We start from the raw sequence: 24,970 nt of genomic DNA on the forward strand, positions 1-24,970 counted from the left end.
CGGGAGCGCTTTCCCCCTCGCCAGCTCCCGGTCGCAGGCCGAGCCGCCCACGATGCCTCGGGGGCCCGGCTCCCTGCTCCTGGTCTTCCTGGCCTCCCACTGCTGCCTGGGCTCGGCTCGCGGGCTCTTCCTCTTCGGGCAGCCCGAGTTTTCCTACAAAAGGAGCAACTGCAAGCCCATCCCGGCCAACCTGCAGCTGTGCCACGGCATCGAGTACCAGAACATGCGGCTGCCCAACCTCCTGGGCCACGAGACCATGAAGGAGGTGCTGGAGCAGGCGGGCGCCTGGATCCCCCTGGTCATGAAGCAGTGCCACCCCGACACCAAGAAGTTCCTCTGCTCGCTCTTCGCCCCCGTCTGCCTCGACGACCTGGACGAGACCATCCAGCCCTGCCATTCCCTGTGCGTGCAGGTGAAAGACCGCTGCGCCCCGGTCATGTCCGCCTTCGGCTTTCCCTGGCCGGACATGCTGGAGTGCGACCGCTTCCCCATGGATAACGACCTCTGCATCCCTCTGGCCAGCAGCGACCACCTCTTGCTGGCCACTGAGGAAGGTAAGCGCCCCCCCCCAGTTGTCCCCAGCTGCCGAGAAGGACCTCTCCTGCGCTAGAGCCTCCCACCGACCCCCAGTCACCAGCTCGGCCTTCCCCTCCTCTCCTCCCGGGGGACCCAGCAGGCTTTTCTGCCTCGCACCCACTCCAAATAGCCAGCTCGACCTTTCCCATCTCTCCTCCGCTCAGAGGGCTCAGGCTGCTCTGCTGACCTCGGGTCAGCGCCTCCCACTGACCCCCAAATAAGACCGGCTAACAGACTAGGCGAGGAGACTCTGGCTCACTTGGGTGGAGTTCACCCTGTGATCTTCCCCTAACCCTGAAGCATAAAGTAAGCGGACTGTGGGTGCTGTTCGGTCGCCCCCTCCCCATCTCCTTCCCAGGATGGAAGGGAAGCAAAGAAGGCTTCCACAGGTGCAGATCATTCTCGTCCCCATCCTCAAACCTGAGGACGCAAATGTTCAGCCAGATTTTTACCTTCGCGGGCGGGTTTTTTGGTCCATTTCAAATCTATGTCCTGGAAATAAAGTCAGAACTGACTCCCTGGAGGGAGCTCAAAAAAGGACAGGTTAGCCGAGCTTTGCAGCCAAGTTAATTTTCCTACAAAGGAGCAACGGAAAGAAGGAGATGGGTGTCTGGGTACAAGGTGGTTAAAGAAGAAATATGTGAAGAGGGCACAAAGGAGTCTCCAGGGAATAATCCCACTCCCCCTATCTGCTTTTATCTGAGGGCTGCTTTTAATTAACTGGGGAAAATCATGCAAAAGAGAGTTTCCCAAGTTTTTAAAAACAGGGGGGAAAAGTTCCTGTACAGAAACCATCAAAGCAATGAAAACCTCATGGGCTCTTGAGATTTTTCCCAAAAGGAAAAATTCTCCAATGTGCCTGAACTGATTTGGGTTCCTCCTCCTCGGATGGCAAGGGGACTCCCTAATCCCTCTCAGGGCATTCCGCGGGATCTCCTTTTCAATCTCTAATTGCTTTCTACAGCCATCATTAGTTAAAGAAAAGGCAAAGTTGCTTAGCAGTCTTTCCTGGCATGCATTGAGAGCTTGCAATCATCTTATTGGTTAGATTTCTAATTTACTGCAAATGTTTAGCATTTTTCAAGCATTTGTCCACCATATACCATAGACCAACCAATGCAGGTTAGTCACATTTTATATACATTCCTAGAGCTTTAATGGAAATGTTGTGGTTCTTTCTGTTGCTTTTGGTTCGTATTACTTACACTCTCCCCCTCTGTGCTCTAAGTTGTTCATTGCTCCACAAAGGTCTTTTTTACCTTCCAAAAATGCAGTTTACATGTTCAGATAATTGCTTTTTTGCTAATGCAGTTAATTTAATAAAGGATCATAAGTGGTCTCTGCCTCCTAGGACCCACAAACTGCTTCCTACAGAAAGCTCAAGGATGCATTAATGATCATCATCCAGTTCAACTTCGACTTTTTAGAGACACAATGAATAAACATAATTTAAAATGGTAGTTATTAGAGGAGAAATTATTGCCTTTGTTTAAAAAAAAAGTAGTAGCTTGCCCCAAATGCTTTTCTTAGGACAAAAAAAGTTCCAAATCCTCTCCTAGAACGTATAAGGCATTGGATAGGATCAAGACACCCACACTAAAGTTTTCACTCTTGCAGATCAGAGATTGGCTACTTTGCTTATCTTTGGATGGAGTCTCAAATTAGTTTTTCAAGTTTGGGTGAATAGGAAGAAAAAAAGAAAGAGAACTCTATTCTAGGACACTCTTAGAGAGATGCAAAACAAATTCAGGGGAAAACAAGCTTCAATCAGGCTACATTTGCAAAGTTATGAAGAATCAGTTCCCCTAATTAAGTATTATCTCCCCACAACACCCTAGGTATTCATGGATTAAGAAGAGTCTCCATTATGGAAATGGTATTTCCATACAGGAACTGTTCAAACGTCGATTTTCTGTTTCAATCTTCAAAATATCTTGGATTTTTCAATTTTAACTCAGGGCTCTGCTGATCTAGGAGGAAAAAGCCAGTTTTGCTGGCATCTTTCCTTCTCTCCCTCCAGCAGAAGAGAAGAGATGATTGGGGAGGGAGTCTTGGGCTTTTGGCAAATTTGTGGTTAGGAAATAAAGCCCAAAGATTCTTTGTTTCATTGTTGCTTCCTCAGCTATAGAGAAGAGAAAATCCTGATTCCTTGGGATATGGACTTTCAAGTTTAAGGTCTTCATAGAAATAGGGAGATATCAAAGGATTGTCTCAGGGACTTTTCATACAGAAAGAATGAAAATCTGCTCAGGTCTATGTTGTGGTTATGGGTGACTTTGCACAGACTCCCAAATCTTGCTCTCTAAATTATTTCCCATTCATTAGACATCCATTGGAACAACCTTTTACTTGCCCTCAGAATGTAATGAACCAAATAGGGAACTTTTAGTTCCCTAGAAACAAATGGTTCTCCTCCCCCTATAAAAAGACAATATTTATTCAGTGTACAGGCATAACCTTAAAGGAAGATGGGAACTGAGGTACTGAGGAAAGCATACACTGCTACAAACCACTGGCTGCAGGATACATTCCTTTTAAAGTTACCCAACGCCACCTGCTGTTCCCTTTTAACCAAACCTACCCAACCCTCTTTTTTCCCTTTTCTAGCTCCAAAGGTGTGTGAAGCCTGCAAAAATAGAAATGATGATGACAATGACATTATGGAAACCCTTTGCAAAAATGACTTTGGTAAGTGCAAACAGGAGTTCTTATCCATCAATTCACACTTTCAAAATTTTATCAAAGAAGAAAACTTTAGTTTTCTTGGTACTTGAAGAACCTTTGTCAGATAAAATCAAAACTGGGTTTTCACCAATCATTTGACAATTACCCTTGTTTCCTTTTTCATCACTTAGAGAATCTTGTCTTCAATTTTTATCTGTACAGGTGTAATATATTTTCCAGGGTCAGGTTTTTATTACCTCTGTGTAGATTATCCATTTTCCTTTTTGGTTTGTTTGTTTGTTTGTTTGGTTTGGGGTTTTTGCAAGGCAATGGGAGTAAGTGATTTGCTCAAGATCATATAGCTAGTAAGCATCAAGTTTCTGAGCTCACATTTAAACTTGGGTCCTCCTGACTCCAGAGTCAGTGAGTGCTCTGTCCACTGCACCTCCTAGTTGTTTTTTGTTATTTGATTTTTAACCCCACATTAATTCACTAATATTACTTGTATTTCTTGTTCCCAAGAACTTGCCAGTGCCACATTCTTCTCTGATCAGTTGATGGCAGGGAATATTAGCAAAATAAAATTATTGTTCCAAGTAAAATTTTATCAGCTAATGAATTGAAAAGTGATTTGAAGCCAGAACTGGGTTTAAAGCAAGATTCTCCCATCTTTGCAACTTTAGGCAAGTGTCTTCATCTCTTCCAGCCTCAGTTTTCTCATCTGTCAAATGAGGCATGGGTGGGGGAATATTATCATTGAGGTCCATTCTAGCTTTAAAATATGATAATCCTCAGTAAATTTGTTATCAAAAAGAATCATCATTCACTCCAAAGCCAAATTTGTTATTTTGTATTCTCTATTTTTCAAGAGTTATCTTCTTCTATGTCTCCCTTATTCCCTGCCTCTTACCATAGTGAAAGATTAAAGAATTATATGCATGGTAAATCTATTTTTGAAAATAATTAAATTATGTGTTTAATTATCAGAATAAGTCATATGACAAGGGTTATTATAAAATTTCTTATAGAGAAAATAATAAATAGACCTTAAAATCCATACAATTTAACTTTCTCTTCTATGGATCATGTTAATATAGTCTGAAGCATTAAATGAGTTTTTTAAATAGATAGTTTTAAAAAATTCACTGTAGGAGAACCTGCAATAGAGGTATCACTATGTCAAGGTCTTGGAAAACAACCAATAGTTCCCCTATTGTACTTTGGTCAGTGTTACTATATAGGAGAGGGATCTGAAGAGTTGCTCCCAAATTCTCATAATATCATAGTATTTAGAACTAGAAGGACCTAGGATCTAGAACTAGAAGGCATTTAGTACAGCTTTCCTCATTTTACAGATGAGGGAAAGTGAGGCCTGAGAATGATATGTTCCAGTTCACACTAGTAGTATATAGCCATTCATGTAGCATTGCCCTCTAGGGGAAAAGGAATGACTAAAAGATATTATATAGTAGATATTTGATAAATGCTGAATGGATGGATGGATGAATGGATGGATGGACCTTTGAATGGATTGAAAATTAACTTTGTTTCTTATGAGCTCAGTCTCCTCTTATTCTATTCCAAGGCCAGTTAACCATTCAGTTTCAAGTTATGCAGTGTCCCCAATATGAATTTTTTTTAAAAAATATGAAGCACTAATCCATGCATATTTTTTTTTACTATTTTGGAAATAAATAAGTTAAGTAGAGATGGTACATCCCACTTCACTCCCCCATCCCATCCCTATTGCTTCTGGAAATAAATAGGCTATAATATACACATAAAGGATTCATATCTACTTACAATCCCAGCTACTAAAGAAGATATCCTATACTGATTGAAGAAAACCATGCTTCCCAATCTTTTCCCAACTGTTCTCATTTCTCATAGTCTCATGCTCAGTAAATCTCCAAAACTAGATCTTAAGACTAATCAAACACAGAGACTCAACTTGCATCACCACCATCACCTTTAACCTCAGTGGCATCTGTCTAAATGGAAAGATGAGTGATTAACTATTTCACTTTCCAGAAGGACAATCACTCTACAGTTTGGGGACTGGAACATAATCCCAGCTGACAAGGAAAAGTAAAAAGAGGACAAGGCAAAGGTGTCTTATCCTAGTTATGTCTCTATGATAGCTAAGTCTGATCTAAAGTGTTATTACATATTAAGACTATCAGACAACTGATTATATATCATTTAGATACAATCATAGTCCTGCCTCCCTTGTTTTGAGGTACTTTAAATTTTTTCATCAATTAATCTTTCCAAAATCAGAATGGGTTGCCTCTCTATCACTGAAACCATTCAACTAAAGCCTGCATCACATCTTTTGGGGAAAGTTTAGAAAATATTACTATTTGGTTATTAAATGATGTTTGTAGGTCCTTCTAATTCTACAATACTTATGATTTGGTGAAAATGATAAATTTGCAACCATCCAAATTCCTAAACAGTTATGATTAATATGAAAAACAAATAATCCCAAAGTCAATAGTGGTTCATTAAATGTTTCAGAATACATGCCAAGGTATCTCATTATAAAGTATTAGGGTACTATAATTAGGGTACTTCCAGGAACTAATCTCCCTTTGGACAGCTTTTGGTATGAAATTCCATTGTATAGCAAGTTCTTCAAAAGGTATTCTCCAATCCATTTCACTTTGGAGTGCAGGCACACTCACTTTTATATACATTCACCCCTTTTTTTGTTCCAGAGCCATAGGGTAGATAAAATAGGGGAGCTTTCAAGTCACAATGGATACGCCACAAAACAGATTGACAGTTAACTATATAATAAATGTATAATAGGCTTTGCTGGTTTGAGTAAGTCAGTAACCTAGAGAATATTTTTTTCCCTTTTCACAGAGAAATTTTTTAAAAAAAGAAAAATATAAGATGTTGTACTCCATCCTTTCCCTTTACATCCAGACAGATACTTACAATATAGATAGATGTCTGGATGTGGAAGGAAGAAAAATCCTGAATAAATTCTGACATTAAATAAAAATACTTTTATTCAGTGTTTTGCTTTGACAATTAATCTTGGGTGAAATTCCCTAAACACTCAGCAAAATTTTCCTCACCTGCAAAATGAAGATCAGAATACCTACCCAGTCAAACTTACAAGATTGTTGAGAATGTCACAGTAGATAATTACTTTAAAATACTATATAAATTCAAGAGATAATGATAGCAGGCATGGCAGGGAAATAATTTTCCATGTCCACTACCTGCAATGGGAATATAGGCCTCTTTGCTTTTTGCATGGTAGAGAGTACAGTATTAAATCTAAACTGCTCATTTTGTTTTGCATTTTGCTTAGTTCTCTGTATTGATCAAATAGCTTTTCAATGATTTCATTCCCCCATAACTAGCTTTTTGGAGTCACCTCTTCAAGTAGATGACAAGGATCTCATCTTGAAGCAGGGAGCAGAATGTTCCATCCCTCCCCATCAGAATCAGAGGAGCTTTTCTTCCAGCTATGCTTTATAGCTCAAATTTGGGGGGGGGGGGGAAGAATTTCAAAGGGCCTGAGAGAAAAGAGAATGGAGTAGAAATGGTCAATTTGCTTCATTTTAATTACTCTAAAAAGCATCACCCCCTTCTCCAATATAATTCTAAAATATAAATGTTTGAAAGTTCTGTCACATCAGAGCAGAGATCAAATTTCCCTTCTCTGGATTTCTTTCCCTCCATTCTTGGATATTACAACAGGGAATAACTCTACTTTCTTATCACATCCTTCATCCATATTGGAAACTTATGGGGGGGGGAATAACATCCTTTATCATTTATAATTTCCAAAATTGTTCTCAGTTCCAAAGGTGGGGAGTTCTCTGATAAGTCTGAGCAGAATTTAGCTATTTTAGAGGTAAGAGGTATAAAAATAATACCTTCCTTCTTTTTCCTTCCTGATGCTTGAATTAGTTCAATCTTTCCACATGTGTACATCTTTCCTCTCTTGCCAGCCCCAAAGCAAAAAACAGGGAGACACAAGAGACAGCAGGAAGAGTTGGCCAATGCTGTTTCCATTCCTTTTAAAAAGATACAATACAATATCTCTACTATGTTTAGATTGACTTTTTCCATGACTTAAGTCTCATAAGTGCTTGTAGTCCAAGTGCAGACAGAAGTTATACAGGGCTCAATTCTGCTCACTTGGACACTTGCCATTTCTTAGTGACAGGAAAAAGCCATGAGATCATAGAATTATGGGTTTAGAGCTAGAAGTGATCCTAGAGGTCATCTAGCCTGAGTCCCTCCTTTTACAGATGAGGAAACTAAAACCCAGAGAGAAACCAATTCACACAGGTAAAAAAAATGACAAAACCAAGATTGGAGTCCTTTGTTTTCAAATCAAGTACCCTCTCCATTATAACACACTTCCTCCCATATTTAGGGTTTAACAAATTTTTTAGAAATTAAAATAAAGATCCCGCAGTAATTAAATGGAACAAAACCCTTCACTGATGTTCATTGTGAACCTTATACTTAGATACTCCAAACAATGAAATTTTTGATGATCCAAGGCTCTTCCTATACCCTGAGACACAGATTCACTTCCATCAGGCCTAAGATTGGTTATATATATATATCTATATATCTATATATATAGATATATATATATATGTGTGTGTGTGTGTGTGTGTACAAAAAATAGCTTGATCTAATTAATGATGACAGAAAAAATTGAGAAATTTAACTCTTTCTTGAGAAGCAATGTCAGAAAACCTGAAGTCCAGTCCCAGCCCTACTATCAACTAGTGCTATGACTTGACTCATCTCATCCTCAGGTTCCATATCTGTAAAGAACAAAAAAGATTGAGCTAGACTATATTGTCTCTAAGACTCCTTTTGGCTCTAACATTCCTTACTTGCCCTGCTTTCATGGAGACTTGAACTGTAATTACAGCGGATGCATTTGTCGTTGGTTTTTTGGGTTTGTAGGAATCTTGTTCATGACTGGTAAATGTGTCTTTTATAGCAAACCACTTACTTTTTGTCTTAGCAATCTAATGAGTTTACTTATCCATTTTTGGAAATGGTACATATATGATCTGTAAGTGCCTTGGCTAAGCCAATGATAGCATATGACGATGAGGTATTCGGAGAAACCCGTTTACAGTTAAACATGTTGTACTCTTAAAAAGAGCCTTGCATGGCTTTTTCCCCCCCCTTCTAGTTACTTTACCAAATCAAATGCAGCTGTGAGATCAATTCCCCTTCCCTGTAATCTGTCCTTTAGAAAACAATGATTGTGTAATACAATTTCCTTACAGGTTTGTCCAAAAACCTCTCCAACGTAATAAATTGAGTTTAAAGTTTACAGCCACAGTAAGGATCACATTTCACCTAAGAGTCAGACATTTCTTTTCATGCTGAAGTTTCCAATAGGGGAAGTCAATTGTTGGGCATGTCCCACATACAATCTACATACAAACACATGCACTCTAGAGGTTTTCTTTTAGAAGTGCTAGGAAACTAGGAGAGAAGTTAATTGAATCCCAGAAAGGAAAAAAAAATAAAGGGGGGGGGGAGGGAGCAAAGAGGAAGGGATGGCTGATTTGAAACTAAATGTCTGGCAAGCCCTTGTGTCTACAGAAATGAAGCCACCTGCTGCCTGCCCCCCAACTTGGTGTTCTCTGACAGTTTCATTAGCTTCTATGGGAGTCTGCAGTTTCTCCCTCCCCTAGGTCATGTTTCTGTGCACTAATGGAAAGGAGAGAGACTCTCTCTTTTATTTTTTTAGGGGTTTTTTTTTTGCAAGGCAGTGGGGTTAAGTGGCTTGCCCAAGGCCACACAGCTAGGTAATTATTAAATGTCTGAGACCAGATTTGAACCCAGGTACTCCTGACTCAAGGGCCGGTGCTTTATCCACTGTGCCACCTAGCCGCCCTTGACTCTCTCTTTCTCTACTCATTCAGACACTCTTTTCCCCTTAGCCCTGAAGATAAAAGTGAAAGAGATAACTTACATCAATCGAGACACCAAGATCATCCTGGAAACGAAAAGTAAAACGATTTACAAGCTGAACGGAGTGTCCGAACGGGATCTGAAGAAATCTGTGTTGTGGCTCAAAGACAGCCTGCAGTGTACCTGCGAGGAGATGAATGACATCAATGCCCCGTACCTGGTCATGGGACAAAAGCAGGGTGGGGAATTGGTGATCACCTCTGTGAAGAGGTGGCAGAAAGGGCAGCGAGAGTTTAAGCGAATCTCCCGCAGTATCCGAAAGCTGCAGTGCTAATCCCTCTCTATCTGCCTGGGTCCTCTGATTGGCCCATCCTGGAGGTTGCCCTCCTGGGCCAAGCTGAGAGTGTCCACCTGGGACTCCTTCCTCTCACTTAACCAGCCTCCACACCCAGCCCTAAACTTCCCGCTGCCTTTTGCACCTTCTCATCCCAGAATTTCCTGAGATTTGAAATTCCCAGGAAACGGGGAATAGAGAGCTATTTTTCACTTAAAGAAAAAGAAAGATGGAAAAACCCACCCAAATTTTATGTGTGTGTGTGTGTGTATATATATATATTAAAATTGTAATAAAATCATGAATAATTTTATGAAATGTTAAAATAGCTTGCTTTAGGCTAGTTTTGGATAGGGGAAAATGTGGATCAGACATGATGGTACACACCTTGTAATCTCTGCTACCAGGGAGGCTGAGGTTGGTGGGTCACTTCAGCTCAGAAGTCTGGGATGGAGTAGGACCAAAGCCTTATCCAGTATCCCAAACTAAGACCAGCAAGGAGCCACCAAGCTGCCTGAGGAAAAGTGAACCAGCCCAGATTGGAAACGCAACAGGTCAGAGCTTTTCTGTTGACCAATAATAGAATTAGGCCAGTGAGTGTCCAGTGTACTTTCCACCAGAGTGAGATAGGGAAACCCAGGCTCTAAAAAAATAATGTGACTCGGGCCTAATTTTTTTCCTTCTTTAATGGAACATCTAGTTTTTATTTGTCACTTACAATGCAGTAACATGCTATTGCTTCACAGTTCTGTATAACCAGTCTCTATTGTGTATAACAAAATAGGTTGAGATAGAGCTGGCTGTTATCTCAATCCCTTATTCTCCTTCACTCTGGCCTGGTACTTAGGGGGTCTGAGCTTTTCAGCATTCATCTGTTGTTATTCCATCATAGATGGAAAATTATCACTCTTGTATGTGGCATTCTATTTCCAGCTACAGAACTTGGATTGATAAAAGCACATTAACCCATGGTCTTGGCATGTTTTCTTCCATAAAAGGCAAAACAGATTAGCAGTATTATAACTGATCTGAATACAATGTTAAACTTTTTTTAAAAAATAATTTACTTAATTTTACAATTAAACAATTTGTAGCCTGCTTGTAATATACCTAGTGATTTACCTAAAAGAGTTGTAAAATATTGCTTTAACCCACACTGTAAATATTTCAGATAAACACTATATTCTTGTATATAAACTTTACACTATGTTTTATCTATTGATTGTCTTCTTGTTTGTCCTGAAATGTCTTTTAATAGGAGGGACTGAGAAGGGAGTAGTGTGGAACTAAATTATCCAATCTTTCAGTCATTTAAAATATCCAGGTCCATCTTTTTTCCCCCCTACAAATCTGTTAGGTCCTTTAATTGGCACATTTTGGGAGTGTCATCCATAAGGTGCCCATCTTCAGTTCCCAGCTAGAACAATATACAAAGAATAACAAATAGACATGAACCTACCTTGGTGCAATGCATAAGACCGTAGATTTAGAGTAACCTTAACCAACCTAGGATCTGCAACTTCTTTTCATATTTTGATCAACTTGTTTCAATAAAATTGATTTCCGTTGTAATCCCATGATTTCACTTTATGCATTTAAAAATAATTCTGAAAATAATATATATATATATATATATATATATATATATATATATATAGACTATATATAGTCTTCATCAATGTGTCCATAACCAAAAAAAAAAGGCTAAGAACCTGTGATTTAGAGTTAAAATGAATCTTGGGGGTTATCTAGTTAATTCCCTCAGTATATAGATAGGACAACTGCAACCCCAAAAGACTAAGCAACCTACCTACTCACTATGATCCATCCTGCTTTCAACTGACAAACTGATATTTTTAAAACATAGAGGGATCAGAAAAGGGATCCTTCTTCAAGTAATAGTTTGCCCCCAGAGCCTTATATAGCACTTGGTGTCAATTTTTTATGCAAAGTTATGACTTCTAATCCCTTAAATAATTTATATTACAGCTTTAGAATTCAAAAGTATCTTAGATTTCATTAAATCCAACCCTTTTATTTAAAGATTTAGAAACTGAGCCTCAAAGAATTTTAAATGACTTGCCCCAAGTTAAAGGGCAGAAGCAAGATTCAAATGGCAGTCTCTACTACAAAGCCCACTCCACTGCACCACACTTATCTTTTTGCTTCTTTGTGTAGTCTCTAAGTTCTAAGAGAGGCTATGCCTCATAGTTCTCTCTCTTCCAGAGTCTAACACAGTGATCTATACACTTGGAGCTTAATAGATGTTGTTCAAATTGAATTGAAATATTCAAATAGATAACCTCAAAGAAAATTTCACTGTGTAATAAAGTCATGTAAAGCCAAAGGAAATGGCATCTTTATGGCATTCCCATAAGACCTTCAGGTCAGTTTTCTTACACTAGTAAAAACCAACCCAATCTTTCAATATCTAGTTTATTTTTCTAGGCCTTCTGATACTAAGTTAGGAAACTAGGCCCCCACCCCACTAACAATGCCAATGAAAATTTTCCTCTTGCATAGACACAGCAAGACTTTGTTTACTGTAAAAATTAAGCATGCATAAGTAATTTTATACTGAGATATTAAATTTAAAGAACAGTCCTAATTGAACAACACGCCCTGCACAAAATTTCCATTTATAACTATTGAGTTGCTTGGAATCATTTAAATCCCTCCCAATAAAGAGGTGAAACAAGCAACAAACAACCAAGAAGTCAGTATTCCATTTCTCATGTATTCCAAAATACTGCAAGCATGTGTTTTATTACAAAAACGAACACCATGTGTGCCCTATTCTAAGCTATTATGTGACGTGCTAGGATTGTTGCATTAATAGAATAAACTGGAAAGGCAGTTGTATCTCCAATACTCATTTGTCGTGCATTTTTTTTCATTTGAATGTTATGTAGCTAAAGGCAGATTTTCCCACTGTTTTGATAAAAGGTTTTTTTTTATGTTAGATTTCCACTGACCTGGATTTTATTTAGAATCCATTCTTTTACTTATCAGTAACCCAACTTTATCATTGCTATAAGGTAGAATTGCACATGTCTTTACTTGTGGGTGTTGTGACACACAATTCAATGTCCCAAAGATCATATTTATTCAAGTCCAAATTTTATTGTGATAAATGCAAATTCCATCTTTTTTTAAATAACAGCCAGTTAAGTAATTTCCATGGTTCTCTGAGTTGATGACAAAAGAGAGTGACTTCTATGACTGAGATCACAAAGTCATGGGCTCTCAAGTTAGAAGGAACCATCTTGTTAGTCCTTCATTTTCAAAGAGAGTGATATGATATCAGAGGGTGAGGTCTTGACTTGCAGAAGAATTGGATATAAGTGAGACAAAGTTGTACAAAGTTGTCCAGCCTCACTCTCTCTTCTTAAGTCATCAAAGGCCAGTGATGGGACAAAAATCAAGATAATTGGCAATGGTTCAGGATGCAGTTGATGACCTTGGCATCTTTACTATCTGACAAAGCTGTAAGTACTCCTCAATGCCTGCTTTAACTGCCTTCATAGACTAGTGGAACAAATTGTTCTCATTTTCCTATTCTGCCAGGAGACGTCTTCACATGCAAGGGATAGGTATTCCCTAGGTTTGAGGCCTATCAATTACCTTCAAACTGTGGTTTAGCCCATCTGCTGAGATTATGTCCTAGGGGGTGTGGCCATTATGCTTCCTACAGCCTATCTTAGAGCCATAGGTGAGGGTTGAGTGCATCAGGTGGATACTGAAGGTGGATAGGCAGCCCTGAAAAGCATTGACAAACTCTCACAATATAGTTACTAGTCCTTCTGAACACCTATAACACCCCAGAATAAAGAAAGGAAGGAGGGAAGGAAACAAGGAAGGAAGGAAGGAAGGAAGGAAGGAAGGAAGGAAGGAAGGGAGGGAGGGAGGGAGAGAGGAAGAGACGCAGCATTGCCCAACTGGAATTGACCAGTTGGGTCCTCAATGAGGCAGTTATCTAGTAGGCCACCAAACAAAGGACTTGCCTAGCCACACAGGGTATCTAGGTGCACTGGGTAGAGCACTGGGCTTAGAGGAAAGAAGACTCATCTTAAGGAGTTCAGTTCTGACATCAGACACTAACTATGTGACTCTGGGTAAATCACATAATCCTATCAGCCTCAGTTTCCCCATCTGTAAAATGAGCTGGAGAACTAAATGGCAAACCGATCCAGAACCTTTGCCAAGAAAACTTCAAATAGGGTTATGAGGAATTGGTCAAAAAATTACTCAACAACAGCAACAAAATCTAATTTGATTCTCATGACAACTCAAAGAGGTAGGTGCTGCAGATATTATTATTCTCTTTTTTATAGATGAGGAAATTGAGCCTAAGAGAGGTTAAATAACTTGCCTGTGGTCACAAAGCTGATTAAGGCAGGATGTATACTCAGGTTTTCCTGACCCTTGACTATACTCTTGATCTGCTATGCCACCTAAAAGCCTAAATCTAACTTATAATTTCCAACCCAGGTAGGGGTTTCTCCAGCAGCCTCCTCAGTGGATTTATAGGGTCTCCTCATCTTCCCAAGGGTCAACTTTAAGTGACCTGAAATCTCAAAATGGGACATATTTGTGATATTTGTTGCTTCAGGAACAGCTGTCCCAAATTGAGAATACCATACCTTCAAGATATCTGGACACCTTCATGTAAAACCAAGGCCACTGTTGGGTAAGGGAATAAGGAAAGGAGAAGAAAATAATGGGAAGAGAAAGGCCCCACTAAGATTTGATTTCTCCTACTTCAGGGAGAATCTTTGCTGTAAATAAATGACAAAACCCTAAACTGAAGCTAGAGGCTAGAATCTATAGTTGATTCTAAAAAGGAATTTTCCTTTTCTATTATCAGTTGTTCAACAGGACTAAAAGGTATGACCTACAGAGGTCTGAAGGCAAAAATTGTCTTTCCCATTCTTTTTCTTCACAAACCTTTACATAATGCTGGGTGCTCTGTCCATGTTATTGACTGCATTGCTGCTTCTAGTCTGTTGTCTCCACTATTTCAAATTAGCCAGAAATCTGAGAACCTGAAAACCGAGCTCCAGTTCACATTATTTAAATGAACCGGCTGTTATATGAACCTTAAACCACATGTCAGGATTATGTACGTTTGGCCACAGGACTACACAAGGGCCAAGAAACATTAATACAGGAAGTCCCCAACTTACAAAAGGGCCATGTTCCAAAAGTTCATTTGTAAGTTAGTTATTTAAAGCACAGAACACATTTTCCCATGGAAACAATGTTATAAATTATGATTAAGTTCCTAGGCTAGCCCATATAAACTCACTTAACCCACAATTTTACCTGAAATATGGAACTATAATGACAACTGGAGGGGAAAAATATTGTTGCAATATTTAATTCTTTAGCATTTGTGAAGCATCCATTTTGTTCAAGGCACTATACTGAGGACAAAAATGATATAAATTAGCAAGATCACTGACCTCAAGAAGCTTAGAGTCTACTATGGGGAATATCCCATATCCCCAATACATATACACTCACATAAGCACTTATACATATGCGTGCATGCATTACAAGGTCAAAGATGATGGGACAAATGAAAGATACAAAATATTGTGGTAAAGTTTGAGGCAGTAAAAAAAAAAATTTAGTTGAGGAGATTGGGCAACTGAACTAAGCCTTCAAAAAAGTGAAGGATTTTTCACAAGCACTGCTCAAAAAGGGATTCTCTGAATACATGTAGAAAAGCAGAAAATGACAGGCCAATCTCAGGGAGTTGGAAGACCTGGACCTCCACTGTATGAAGGGAGGTAAAGTGTAATGCCTTGGGATCATGCGGGGGGGGGGGGGGGCAGAACTTTAAGGGCCAGGCAGAAGAGTTTGTGTTTTAACCTAAAGAAAATCTGAAATTACTGAAGGTATTCTGGACAAGAGACCAGCGCATTCATTACAAAGAGTATTTTGGAGACGAAAATAGATAGATTAGTGGTATATTCTAATAGACCAAGTGTGGTAGGGACCTGATTGAAGATGATAGTGGAAAGATAGGGGAAGAGGAGAGATGAAGTGAAGATAGAAATGACAGTTTTTGACAAATAGTTCTATATGAGGGGTAAGGGAATTTAAAAAAATGATTCGGGATTCAAGTTGGAAGGACTGTAAGAACGGCAAATGTAATCAAAAGAAACAAACTATGAGGAGAGGTAAGTTAGATAAAGTTAAACATGCCAACTTTAAAGTCTCAATATTACAGATAAATGATAATGCTAAAAATAAATCATTTTTATTTAACTTGAATACTACTGGAGTTGGCAGAAAAATAAGTTTAATAAGAAGATGAGGATTTTCCAACTGAAGACTTCCATGGAGATTCTTCAAGAAGATTAAGAGCAGGGTGGCTAGGTGGCACAATGGATAGAGCACCAGCCCTGGAGTCAGTAGTAACTGATTTCAAATCCAGCCTCAGACACTTAATAATTACCTAGTTGTGTAGCCTTGGGTAAGTCACTTAACCCCATTTACCTCGCAAAAACCCCCAAAAAAAGAAGATTAAGAACACTTTCTAGGTTTTTAGAGGTTTAGGGCAATAATTTCTCACCCTTTATAATTTCAGAGTATGCCTTTCCCCTAATACAAATTTCTCACTAGTAAAACATTTTAGCCCATTCACTTATCAAGGGGAACCTTGTGAGTCCTTCTTCCCTCTTAGACCTCCTTTGCTCTTTTCCTGATTCCTCATTGCTCCACTAATGAAGTATTTATCCTGGCACAAACTCAGGTTCACAGTCAGTCCACATACCTAAGAGAAGGTGGTTTCATGTAAGAGGCCTACATATCCTTCCTGCCTCCCTCCCAACCCATGGACAAGAAACTAGTGTCAGGTGAGGAATCAGGAGAGAAAAGAAGTCTTCCAAAGGAAGTTACATCTGATGCTGCAGAGTTTCTCATGATTAAGAAATAAAAAGTCATCATGAAACAGTGACACAGAAAAAAGACACAATAAGGAGAAAGGAAAAGCACCCAGATACTTCACTGAAGCTTCTAGTTCCATAAATTGTGTGATTTCCAAGGAAATGTGATATCTAACAAATAAAAAGATTTCTGGACTCTCAAGTAAGCTCAAATTCTTTTTCCTTGAGAAGACAGATAAGTCTAAAGGTTTTAACAATCTGAATAACAATAACAAAAATTTTAATTTCAAACATATTCACTGTTCAAAAATACTACTGGAAATTTTGTTTCTAACTTCCTATCATTAATGAGGAATAAAGACAAAAGAATCAATAACTTCCAATAAATGTCATTGGTATATATTAGGCATTTAATAAATGCTATTCCACTGTATCTTGCTAACATTCTAAACAAGACTAGGAATCTGTCTTACTTAATTTAAGGATATAGTTTACCATCTAGGACAAAACTAGTGAAAGCATCTCCTCTGATTAGGAATAACATCTCAAAGTGACCAATGAGCAGCTTTTCTATACCCATCCCTGGGGCAGACTGGGACATTCCAGGTTCAGGAATGCTAATTAATGGACAATAGCAAACAAAAGTTTAATTCCTAGTCAACAATCGGTTGAAACAGAGATCATCAGTTAAAGTTCATATGAAAAGTCAAAAATATTTATAGAACTAACAATCTCAATGATGTGACCAATGGTGGGATTCCAATCAATTAACAATTGGTTCTCTTCATTGACTGTTTTAAGTATACATAAAGATATACAGAAAGGTAATTTAATGTTTCATGCATTTAATACTCAAATAAGAACAATAAAAGAGGTCTACAAAACTAGATTATGGGGGCAGCTAGGTGGCATAGTGGATAGAGCACCGCCCCTGGAGCCAGGAATATCTGAGTTCAAATCCGACCTCAGACACTTAATCATTACCTAGCTGTGTGGCCTTGGGCAAGCCACTTAACCCCATTTGCCTTGCAAAAACCTAAAAAAAAAAAAAACTAGATTATGTTATATTACTCACAGTACATTTGCTTAATGTACTCTTTTGGAGTGAAAGCAGCACTGACCACAGCAGCCAATGCTGGAAATATACAGAACCAAAACTCATTCCCCCTATTCTAAATTTTTTTTTTCCGAATTCCATGGTTTCTGAAATGGCCAATAAGATAATCTTTGAAATTTGAAATTCTTTTGGTTGATTGTGTCCCAGCTTCTCATTTGTTTCACCATTCAGGGAACACCAGCACACTTAATATCTCCAAGGAATTTGGACCATAACATAAAGCAGAAACAAATGACAGTTTGTCACCCCCTGATTGTGTGACACTTTTCTTCTTTATGTTATATGTTTGTTCACTGAAGTAACAAAAACAAAGGAATTAAAATGTAGTATTTCACCAAATGTATAATGAGTTTTAAGAAATGAATAAATAAATATTACAAGTATAATTCCATCAATTTTTTTTCACCCATGGATGGAATGAACCTTACAACAGGGGGGTCATAAAACACTGTTTTGCAAATGAATATCAAAAAAAGTAAAGAACGTAAATTTGTGAGTCCCACTTCAAGTAAGTGCCATTTTAACATCCAGTTCACAGAACTCAACATAGAATTAGATATCAGTTCTACTGAACTGGTAGAAACTTCTGAATGTGTCCCAATAGAATTTCAACACTTGATGCAATTAGTATAATGCCATCCAGAAATAGGAGCATGCTGAGAAGTATGGCAGGTATTAGCAGAGTTCTGGACCTGGAGTCAGAAAAACTCATCTTCCAGAGTTCAAATATGACCCCAGACACTTACCATCTGTATGACCTAGGCAAGTCTCTTAATCTTATTTGCCTTAGTTTCCTCATCTGTAAGATGAGCTAGAGAAGGAAATGGTGAACAACTCCATATCTTGGCCAAGAAACCTCAAATAGTTGGTAATGAAGTGTTAGAAAGAACTGAAAAACAGCTGAACAATAGCCCATTACAATGATTGCTTGCACATGAAAAGTGGCAAAAAGACATGAAAAAGACTTATGAATAAAAAGAGATCTGCCACCCATAAGCATTTATTAAATGCCTAATATATACCAAGCATTATGCTAGGCTCTAGGAATACTAGTACAAACAAGTACAACTATAAATATGTGTAGCAAAGATAAAAAATGAAAGTCCTTTTACATAGCACTTAGATGTGAGATAACTTCAGGAGTAGGAATGGAAGGCAGGCATTAGCAGTTGTGGGGACTGGGGGAGGCTTCATGAAAAAGGTTGTGCTTTTTTAAAGGAAAAAAAAAAGTGGACTCCTTGGAGTTTAGAAGTGAATGCATTCCAGGGCAGGTTATTCCCCCTGCACTTTGAGGGCAAGAAATAATTTCATTTTTGTCTTTGCATCTTTGATGCCTAATGTAGCAACTAGTATATAGCAGGCACTTAATAAATGCTTGCTGTTGAAAGAGTAAAATCTCAATATGAGTTAGTGAAATATCACATTCAAAAAAGCTAAGGTGACCTTAAATGCATTAAAAGAAGTATAGCTGAGGTGATTAGGTGGTGCAGTGGATAGAGCACTGGCCCAGGAATCAGGAGGACCTAAGTTCAAATTCAGCCTCAGACACTTCATAATTACCTTGCTGTGTGGCCTTGGGCAAGCCACTTAAACCCACTGCATTTCAAAAAAAAATCTAAAAAAAAAAAAAAAAGAGGTATAGCTTCCAGAAATGAGGTGGTAGTCCCACGGTACTCTGTCCTGAACTGACCACATCGAAAGTAGCATGCTCAGTTTTGGGCACAACAGTTTAAGCTAGATATTGTGAAGCTGAGAACTTCAAGAGGCATACAATCAAGATAGGGAAGGACCATGTTAGGTTGAAGGAACTAGGACTGTTTAGCCTACATAAGCCAAGACTCACAAACAGCAAGAAACAATTCTTCAAATATAGGCATAACTTAGAGAGAGGGTTGGTTCAGTTTCAGACCACTATATTAAACAAGTCACACAAATTTTATTTCCCAATGCATATAAAAATTATGTTTATACTCTACAATAGTCTTTTAGTTGTACAATACTATTATGTCTAAAAAACTTATGTACATACCTTAATAAAAAATACTTTATTGCTTAAAAATATGCTAAACATCTCCCAAGCCTTCAGGGAGTCATAATCTTTTTGCCAATAGAAGGTCTTGCCTCAATATAATAGCTGCTGACTGATCAGGGTGGTGATAGGCAAAGGTTGGATAGCTGTGGCAATTTCTTAAAATAAGACAACAATGAGGGGCAGCTAGGTGGTGCAGTGAATAGAGCACTGGCCCTGGAGTCAGGAGGTCCTGAGTTCAAATGTGAATTGAGACACTTACTAATTACCTAGCTGTGTGACCTGGGGCAAGTCACTTAACCCCATTGCCTTACCAAAAACAAAAAAGACAATAATGAAGTTTGCTCCATTGATTGACTCTCCTTTTCACTTGAACACTTGAAGGCCATTGTAAGGTTATTAGTTGACTTAATTTCAATTTTGTGTATCTCAAGGAATGGAGACTGGAGGGAGAGAGAGAGATAAGAAATGTGGACTGGTGAAACAGTCAGAACACATACAACATTTATCGATTAGATTCAACACCTTATATGAGTGTAGATTGTGGTGCCCCAAAATAATTACAATAACAATATCAACAATCACTGATCACAGATCACTATAATAAATGTAATAATATTGAAAAAGTTTGAAATATTGATAGAATTACCAAAATGTGACAGGCTTAATGTGAACATAGGCTGTTGGAAAATGGTGTCTACTGATTAGCTTGGTGCAGGGTTATCACTTTTATTTGTTTACGAAAACATAATTGTAAAATATAATAAAGCACGGTGTTATAAAACAAGGCATGCATGTATTAAAGCTGTTATCCAACAGAAGAGAAATTAATTTTTTTCCTTTGCCTCAGGGTATCTCAAATAAAAATGAGACAAATTCAGACCACACACAAGACAAAGTAGTGAGTTTCCTCTTCCTCAAATTATTCAAAGACTAGATGATCATTTAGCCACTTAATGATTATTTATTGGGGATTGTAGTGAAAATACAATGTGAAAGTGAGAATACATTCATAAAAGTCTTCAGCTAGTCTTCACTAAGGCTGCTAAGGACCCTCAACTCTCCAATTTTAAGAGTTTATATATCCTAATTAGATAGCCTTTGATGAACTAGAAAGGAGAACCTGAAACTCTAGGGGTCAGTTCCTGCCAGTGTAATTAGCAGGGAAGAGTCAATAAGACCAAGGAAATGGGTGAGATCTAGGTCTAATGCTCCAATCTAGGAATCACAGAGAGTAACTGCAATCGCAACAACTCACATTTCTATAACACTTTTTTTATGGCATCAGTGTAGATGTCAAACTCAAATAGAAACGTATCTCTATTAGCCACATATTGACTTAGAAAACCACAAATTAACATCATCTCTGTTGTATAGCATTTTAAATTCTTTTGTTAGACATGTACCAATAATATTTTAATCATGGTAGATAACTAGATAGATATGGATGGAGGGAGAGAAGAGAACAAGAGACATAAAGAGGAAAGGAGAGGTGAATTCTTGATTCTTAGATGAGGAAAATAATTTTCTGGAGGAAAGAAGTAATTCACTCAGAGTCACACAGTCATTGAGGTTGCCAGGATTCAAGGTCAGATGTTTATGTTCATTGCTCTATATCAAGATCTTTCTTCAATCAATCACATCAGAAGTTAAAATCCCCTAATCCACAAGGAGAGATATTTTGGGAACTAGACAATAACAGGCGTCCAAACTTGGAAGAGATGAGTCCAAAGTTTAGACTTTGGAGTTCGGGTCCAGAAAAAAACAACAGAAGGAATAGGTACTTAGAGTGACAACTATTTGCTTTCTGCAATACTTAATCTATAGCAATGTTATCTGCTATCAGGAGCATTTGTTACTATAATAACAACAAAATGTAACATTTATGTACAGCTTCATAGTTGGCAATGCACTTTAAAAATATCATATCATCAATGTATACAATGGAAACAATGTAAAGACTAACAGACTGCCTTCTGTGGGGGTGGGGGGGGAAGCAAGATTAGGGGGGAAATTGTAAAATTCAAAATAAATAAATAAAACCTTTCTTTAAAAAAAATCACATCATTTAATCTTTATAACAACCCCATGATCTAGGTACTACAGATATGACTATATCCATTTTACAGATGAGAAAAATAAAATTGCAAGTTATCTAGTGACAACCAGGATCACAAAGCTAAGAAGTGTCTGTCAGACTTTAAACCCAGATCTCCCTCATTTCAAAGTCAAGACTCTATCTATCCACTGTCAATAACATGCCATTCTTCTCCCCCTTAACTGACAACCTTACAATTATGGGTTCAGATATCAGTGAATGAATGGCAACTGGAAAAAAGTGATCTGTCTGAATTCTCAAAGAGAGGCAACATCATCAACTTTTATTTGGATTACCTCTTTCGCTTTTGAGACTAAGTTCAAGATTTAATTTCTTCTATCCTATATAATATCACTACCACCTAAAGCAATGAGAAACTAAAAGAAGTTACTCCTTAAAAGAGCAGAATTTTGAGCAATAGAAGTAAAGTATATTTGCTCTGTTGGTTTTATCAAAAGGGAAAATTCCTGAGAATGATTATAGGCAATCTCTACTATGGTCTAACCAAGTCATCCATTAAGATAAAACAGGAAGGTCAGAGAGTCACCAAAGTTTGGAGTAGATTCTTGATGATTGAACCATGTGGAATTCTGGAATAACAGAACAGATTTTTGTCTCATCCCAGGAATTTATGACAGACTCAGGAGTCAGCCATTTGCTCTAGGGAACAAAGTGTATAAAGTCATTGACCTTTTCTTGCTAACTCCCTTGGGAATGGAACATATGTTGTTTAGTCTTTGCCAAAGGGATGTAATTCAACAACAAAAAAACTGGGCCTAGAATGATTTTCCCTTCCTTTAGATGGTCTTTTGGGACACAGGCCACCAGAGGGCATGAAATTGTCCAACCAGAAAATAGTGCTAACAATTCCTATAAGGACTATCTATAGAGCTATATCCTGGATTAATAGGGAGGATACCTGGACTAGAGAGGGAGCGAGGAAGGAAAGAAGAGAGACAAAAAAGGAGGAAAACAGCTCTGGACAGCTCAGAATGGTGATTGGCACAAACTTGATAGTCATAGCAGCAGCCAAGAGAGAAGAGAAAAGAAGTGGTTAAAAAGAAGATGAGCATAGGAGATGAAGTGCATGAGAGAAAGATAAGAGGATTAAAAAAGGTAAAGAAGGTGAAGGAGAGAAAAGAGAAAGCATAAGGAGAGCTATTAAAGGAAGTGATGAAGGAGAGACAGAGGAAGGAGAAGATGAGAGGGAAGGGAGTCTGGAAGAATGACAGGAAGGGAAGGAAGAGAAATGGGGGTAGAGGAATATACAGTATATACAGTACAGGAAGCAGAAAGGGTCAGGGAGAGATAGAAAGAGAGAGAAAAACAGAGAGAGAGAGAGAGAGAGAGAGAGAGAGAGAGAGAGAGAGAGAGAGAGAGAGAGAGAGAGAGAGAAGATGAACCCCTCATCTTTCTTTGTCTCAGTTTCCTTCAGATGTCAAAGGAACTTGATTTACATAAGTTCTAAAATCCTTTCCATGTCTACAACCTATGATACAGACAGGGGTGGAAAGACTACAGGAGGAAGGGGAGGTAAGGAAAAAAGCCGAAGAGGAAATGGAGATGGGAGTGAATAGGGAAGGATGAAGAGGAGAGAAGCATCACTAAACTGGAAGGAATCTTAAATCCTTCTAGTTCAATCCTTCATTTTTCACAGGAGAAAGCTCTTCATGCCTCAGTTTCTTTCCTCATCTGTAAAATAATGATGTTGAACTATATCATCCCCCAGGCCCCTATCACCACATCTCTCCTATCACTTCCTTCTGTACACTCATGCAAATGCCACCCTAGTTCAAGTCTTCATCACCTCTTTGCTTGGACTAATGTAATAACTTCCTAATTGGTGACTTTGCTTCATTATTTCCCATCCACATCCATTCCCTATTCCAAATAGATCACAAGTCTGACCATGTCACCCTCACGACCACCTCCCCCATTCATTTAGTAGCCTAGTAGCCTAATCTAAACACCTTTATTTAGCATTTAAAAGACTTGATAACCTGGTCCCAACCTGTACCTGCCAAATTAGCCAGGTATTAGCACCTATCCTCATTCAAAAACATAAGTAAGTAACATAAGTAGAGATTTTATCTCTAAACTAATCTCTAAACTAATTTTATCTCTAAAACTAATCAGGAATAGGGGCAGCTAGGTGGTACAGTGGATAAAGCACTGGCCCTAGAGTCAGGAGTACCTGGGTTCAAATCTGGTCTCAGACACTTAATAATTACCTAGCTGTGTGGCCTTGGGCAAGTCACTTAACCCCATTTGCCTTGCAAAAAAAACCTTAAAAAAATAATCAGGAAGAATTGATATAAAATCACCCATTAAAAAGAACTACAAAAAAGAGAAACAAACTTATTTTTTTTAGATTTTTCAAGGCAATGGGGTTAAGTGGCTTGCCAAGGCCACACAGCTAGGTAATTATTAAGTGTCTGAGGTCAGATTTGAACCCAGGTACTCCTTACTCTAAGGCCGGTGCTCTATCCACTGCACCACGTAGCCATCCCAATAAACTTATTTTTAAAAACTTTCTTCTGAGTTTTCTTCTGCCCACTGTCTTGGCATTGCTAAAGGTGATGAGCATCTAAACATAGTGAAATGTGGCTCCTCTTCACAACTTATTCTGTTTTCTGATTTATCCTAGAATCTGTTTCTTAGATTATCTTTTGATAAAAAATAAATAATACAAGTCACCTAGTCACACTGGTTAAATTACTTAAAGAATATATTTTAATAAATAATTCTTATTTATAAATTTGTTCCCAAAATATATAGGGATTTTTCTAAAATTATGAAGTGTATTCTGTCACAAATGCTCTAATTAAGAAATATTAAGAATAATATATTAGTGAAAGCAAAAACTGTCATACTATATTAAATCCAAAATAGTTTCTTATTCATTATTCTCATTCATCTTTAGAACCTCCCTCCTTTTAAAATTTCAATTCAAATGATCCACATGGATAATATATATATATTATATAATATATAATATAATAATATAATATATAATAAACATATGTATAATTTATAAATGAATTTTCACATATTAAGACTATGTGCTCAATAATTTTTTTCACTGATAAGGACATACAATCAAAAATGTCTGGAGACTACTAGCCTTAGGCCTTGAGAGGCTGAATAACTTACACAGGGTGATTTAGACACAGGACTCTAACTGAGAGCTTCCACACTCTAAAGCAGGTTTTCTATTCACTTTGCCACACTCTACTCATGTGCTTCATCAGAGATAATTAATGCTTTTTTATTTAATCAATTTCATCTCTTCCAGAAATTCAAAAGTATTCAAAAGGAGTTGTGTGTGTGAAAAACT

The 24,970-nt window shown here is 38.0% G+C and overlaps 1 protein-coding gene across 1 annotated transcript; it reads left to right on the plus strand.

Annotated features, from left to right (window-relative positions):
- Positions 1-13: 13 nt before the first annotated feature.
- Positions 14-11,039, plus strand: SFRP2 (secreted frizzled related protein 2). Its single transcript, XM_074227430.1, has 3 exons — positions 14-554; positions 3,184-3,264; positions 9,189-11,039. The coding sequence occupies exons 1-3, from the start codon at positions 53-55 to the stop codon at positions 9,491-9,493; spliced, it is 888 nt and encodes a 295-aa protein (XP_074083531.1). The 5' UTR covers positions 14-52; the 3' UTR covers positions 9,494-11,039.
- The last annotated feature ends 13,931 nt before the right edge of the window (positions 11,040-24,970 follow it).

The sequence above is a fragment of the Macrotis lagotis genome, chromosome 3 (assembly GCF_037893015.1).
Source record: "Macrotis lagotis isolate mMagLag1 chromosome 3, bilby.v1.9.chrom.fasta, whole genome shotgun sequence".
NCBI lineage: Eukaryota > Metazoa > Chordata > Mammalia > Peramelemorphia > Peramelidae > Macrotis > Macrotis lagotis.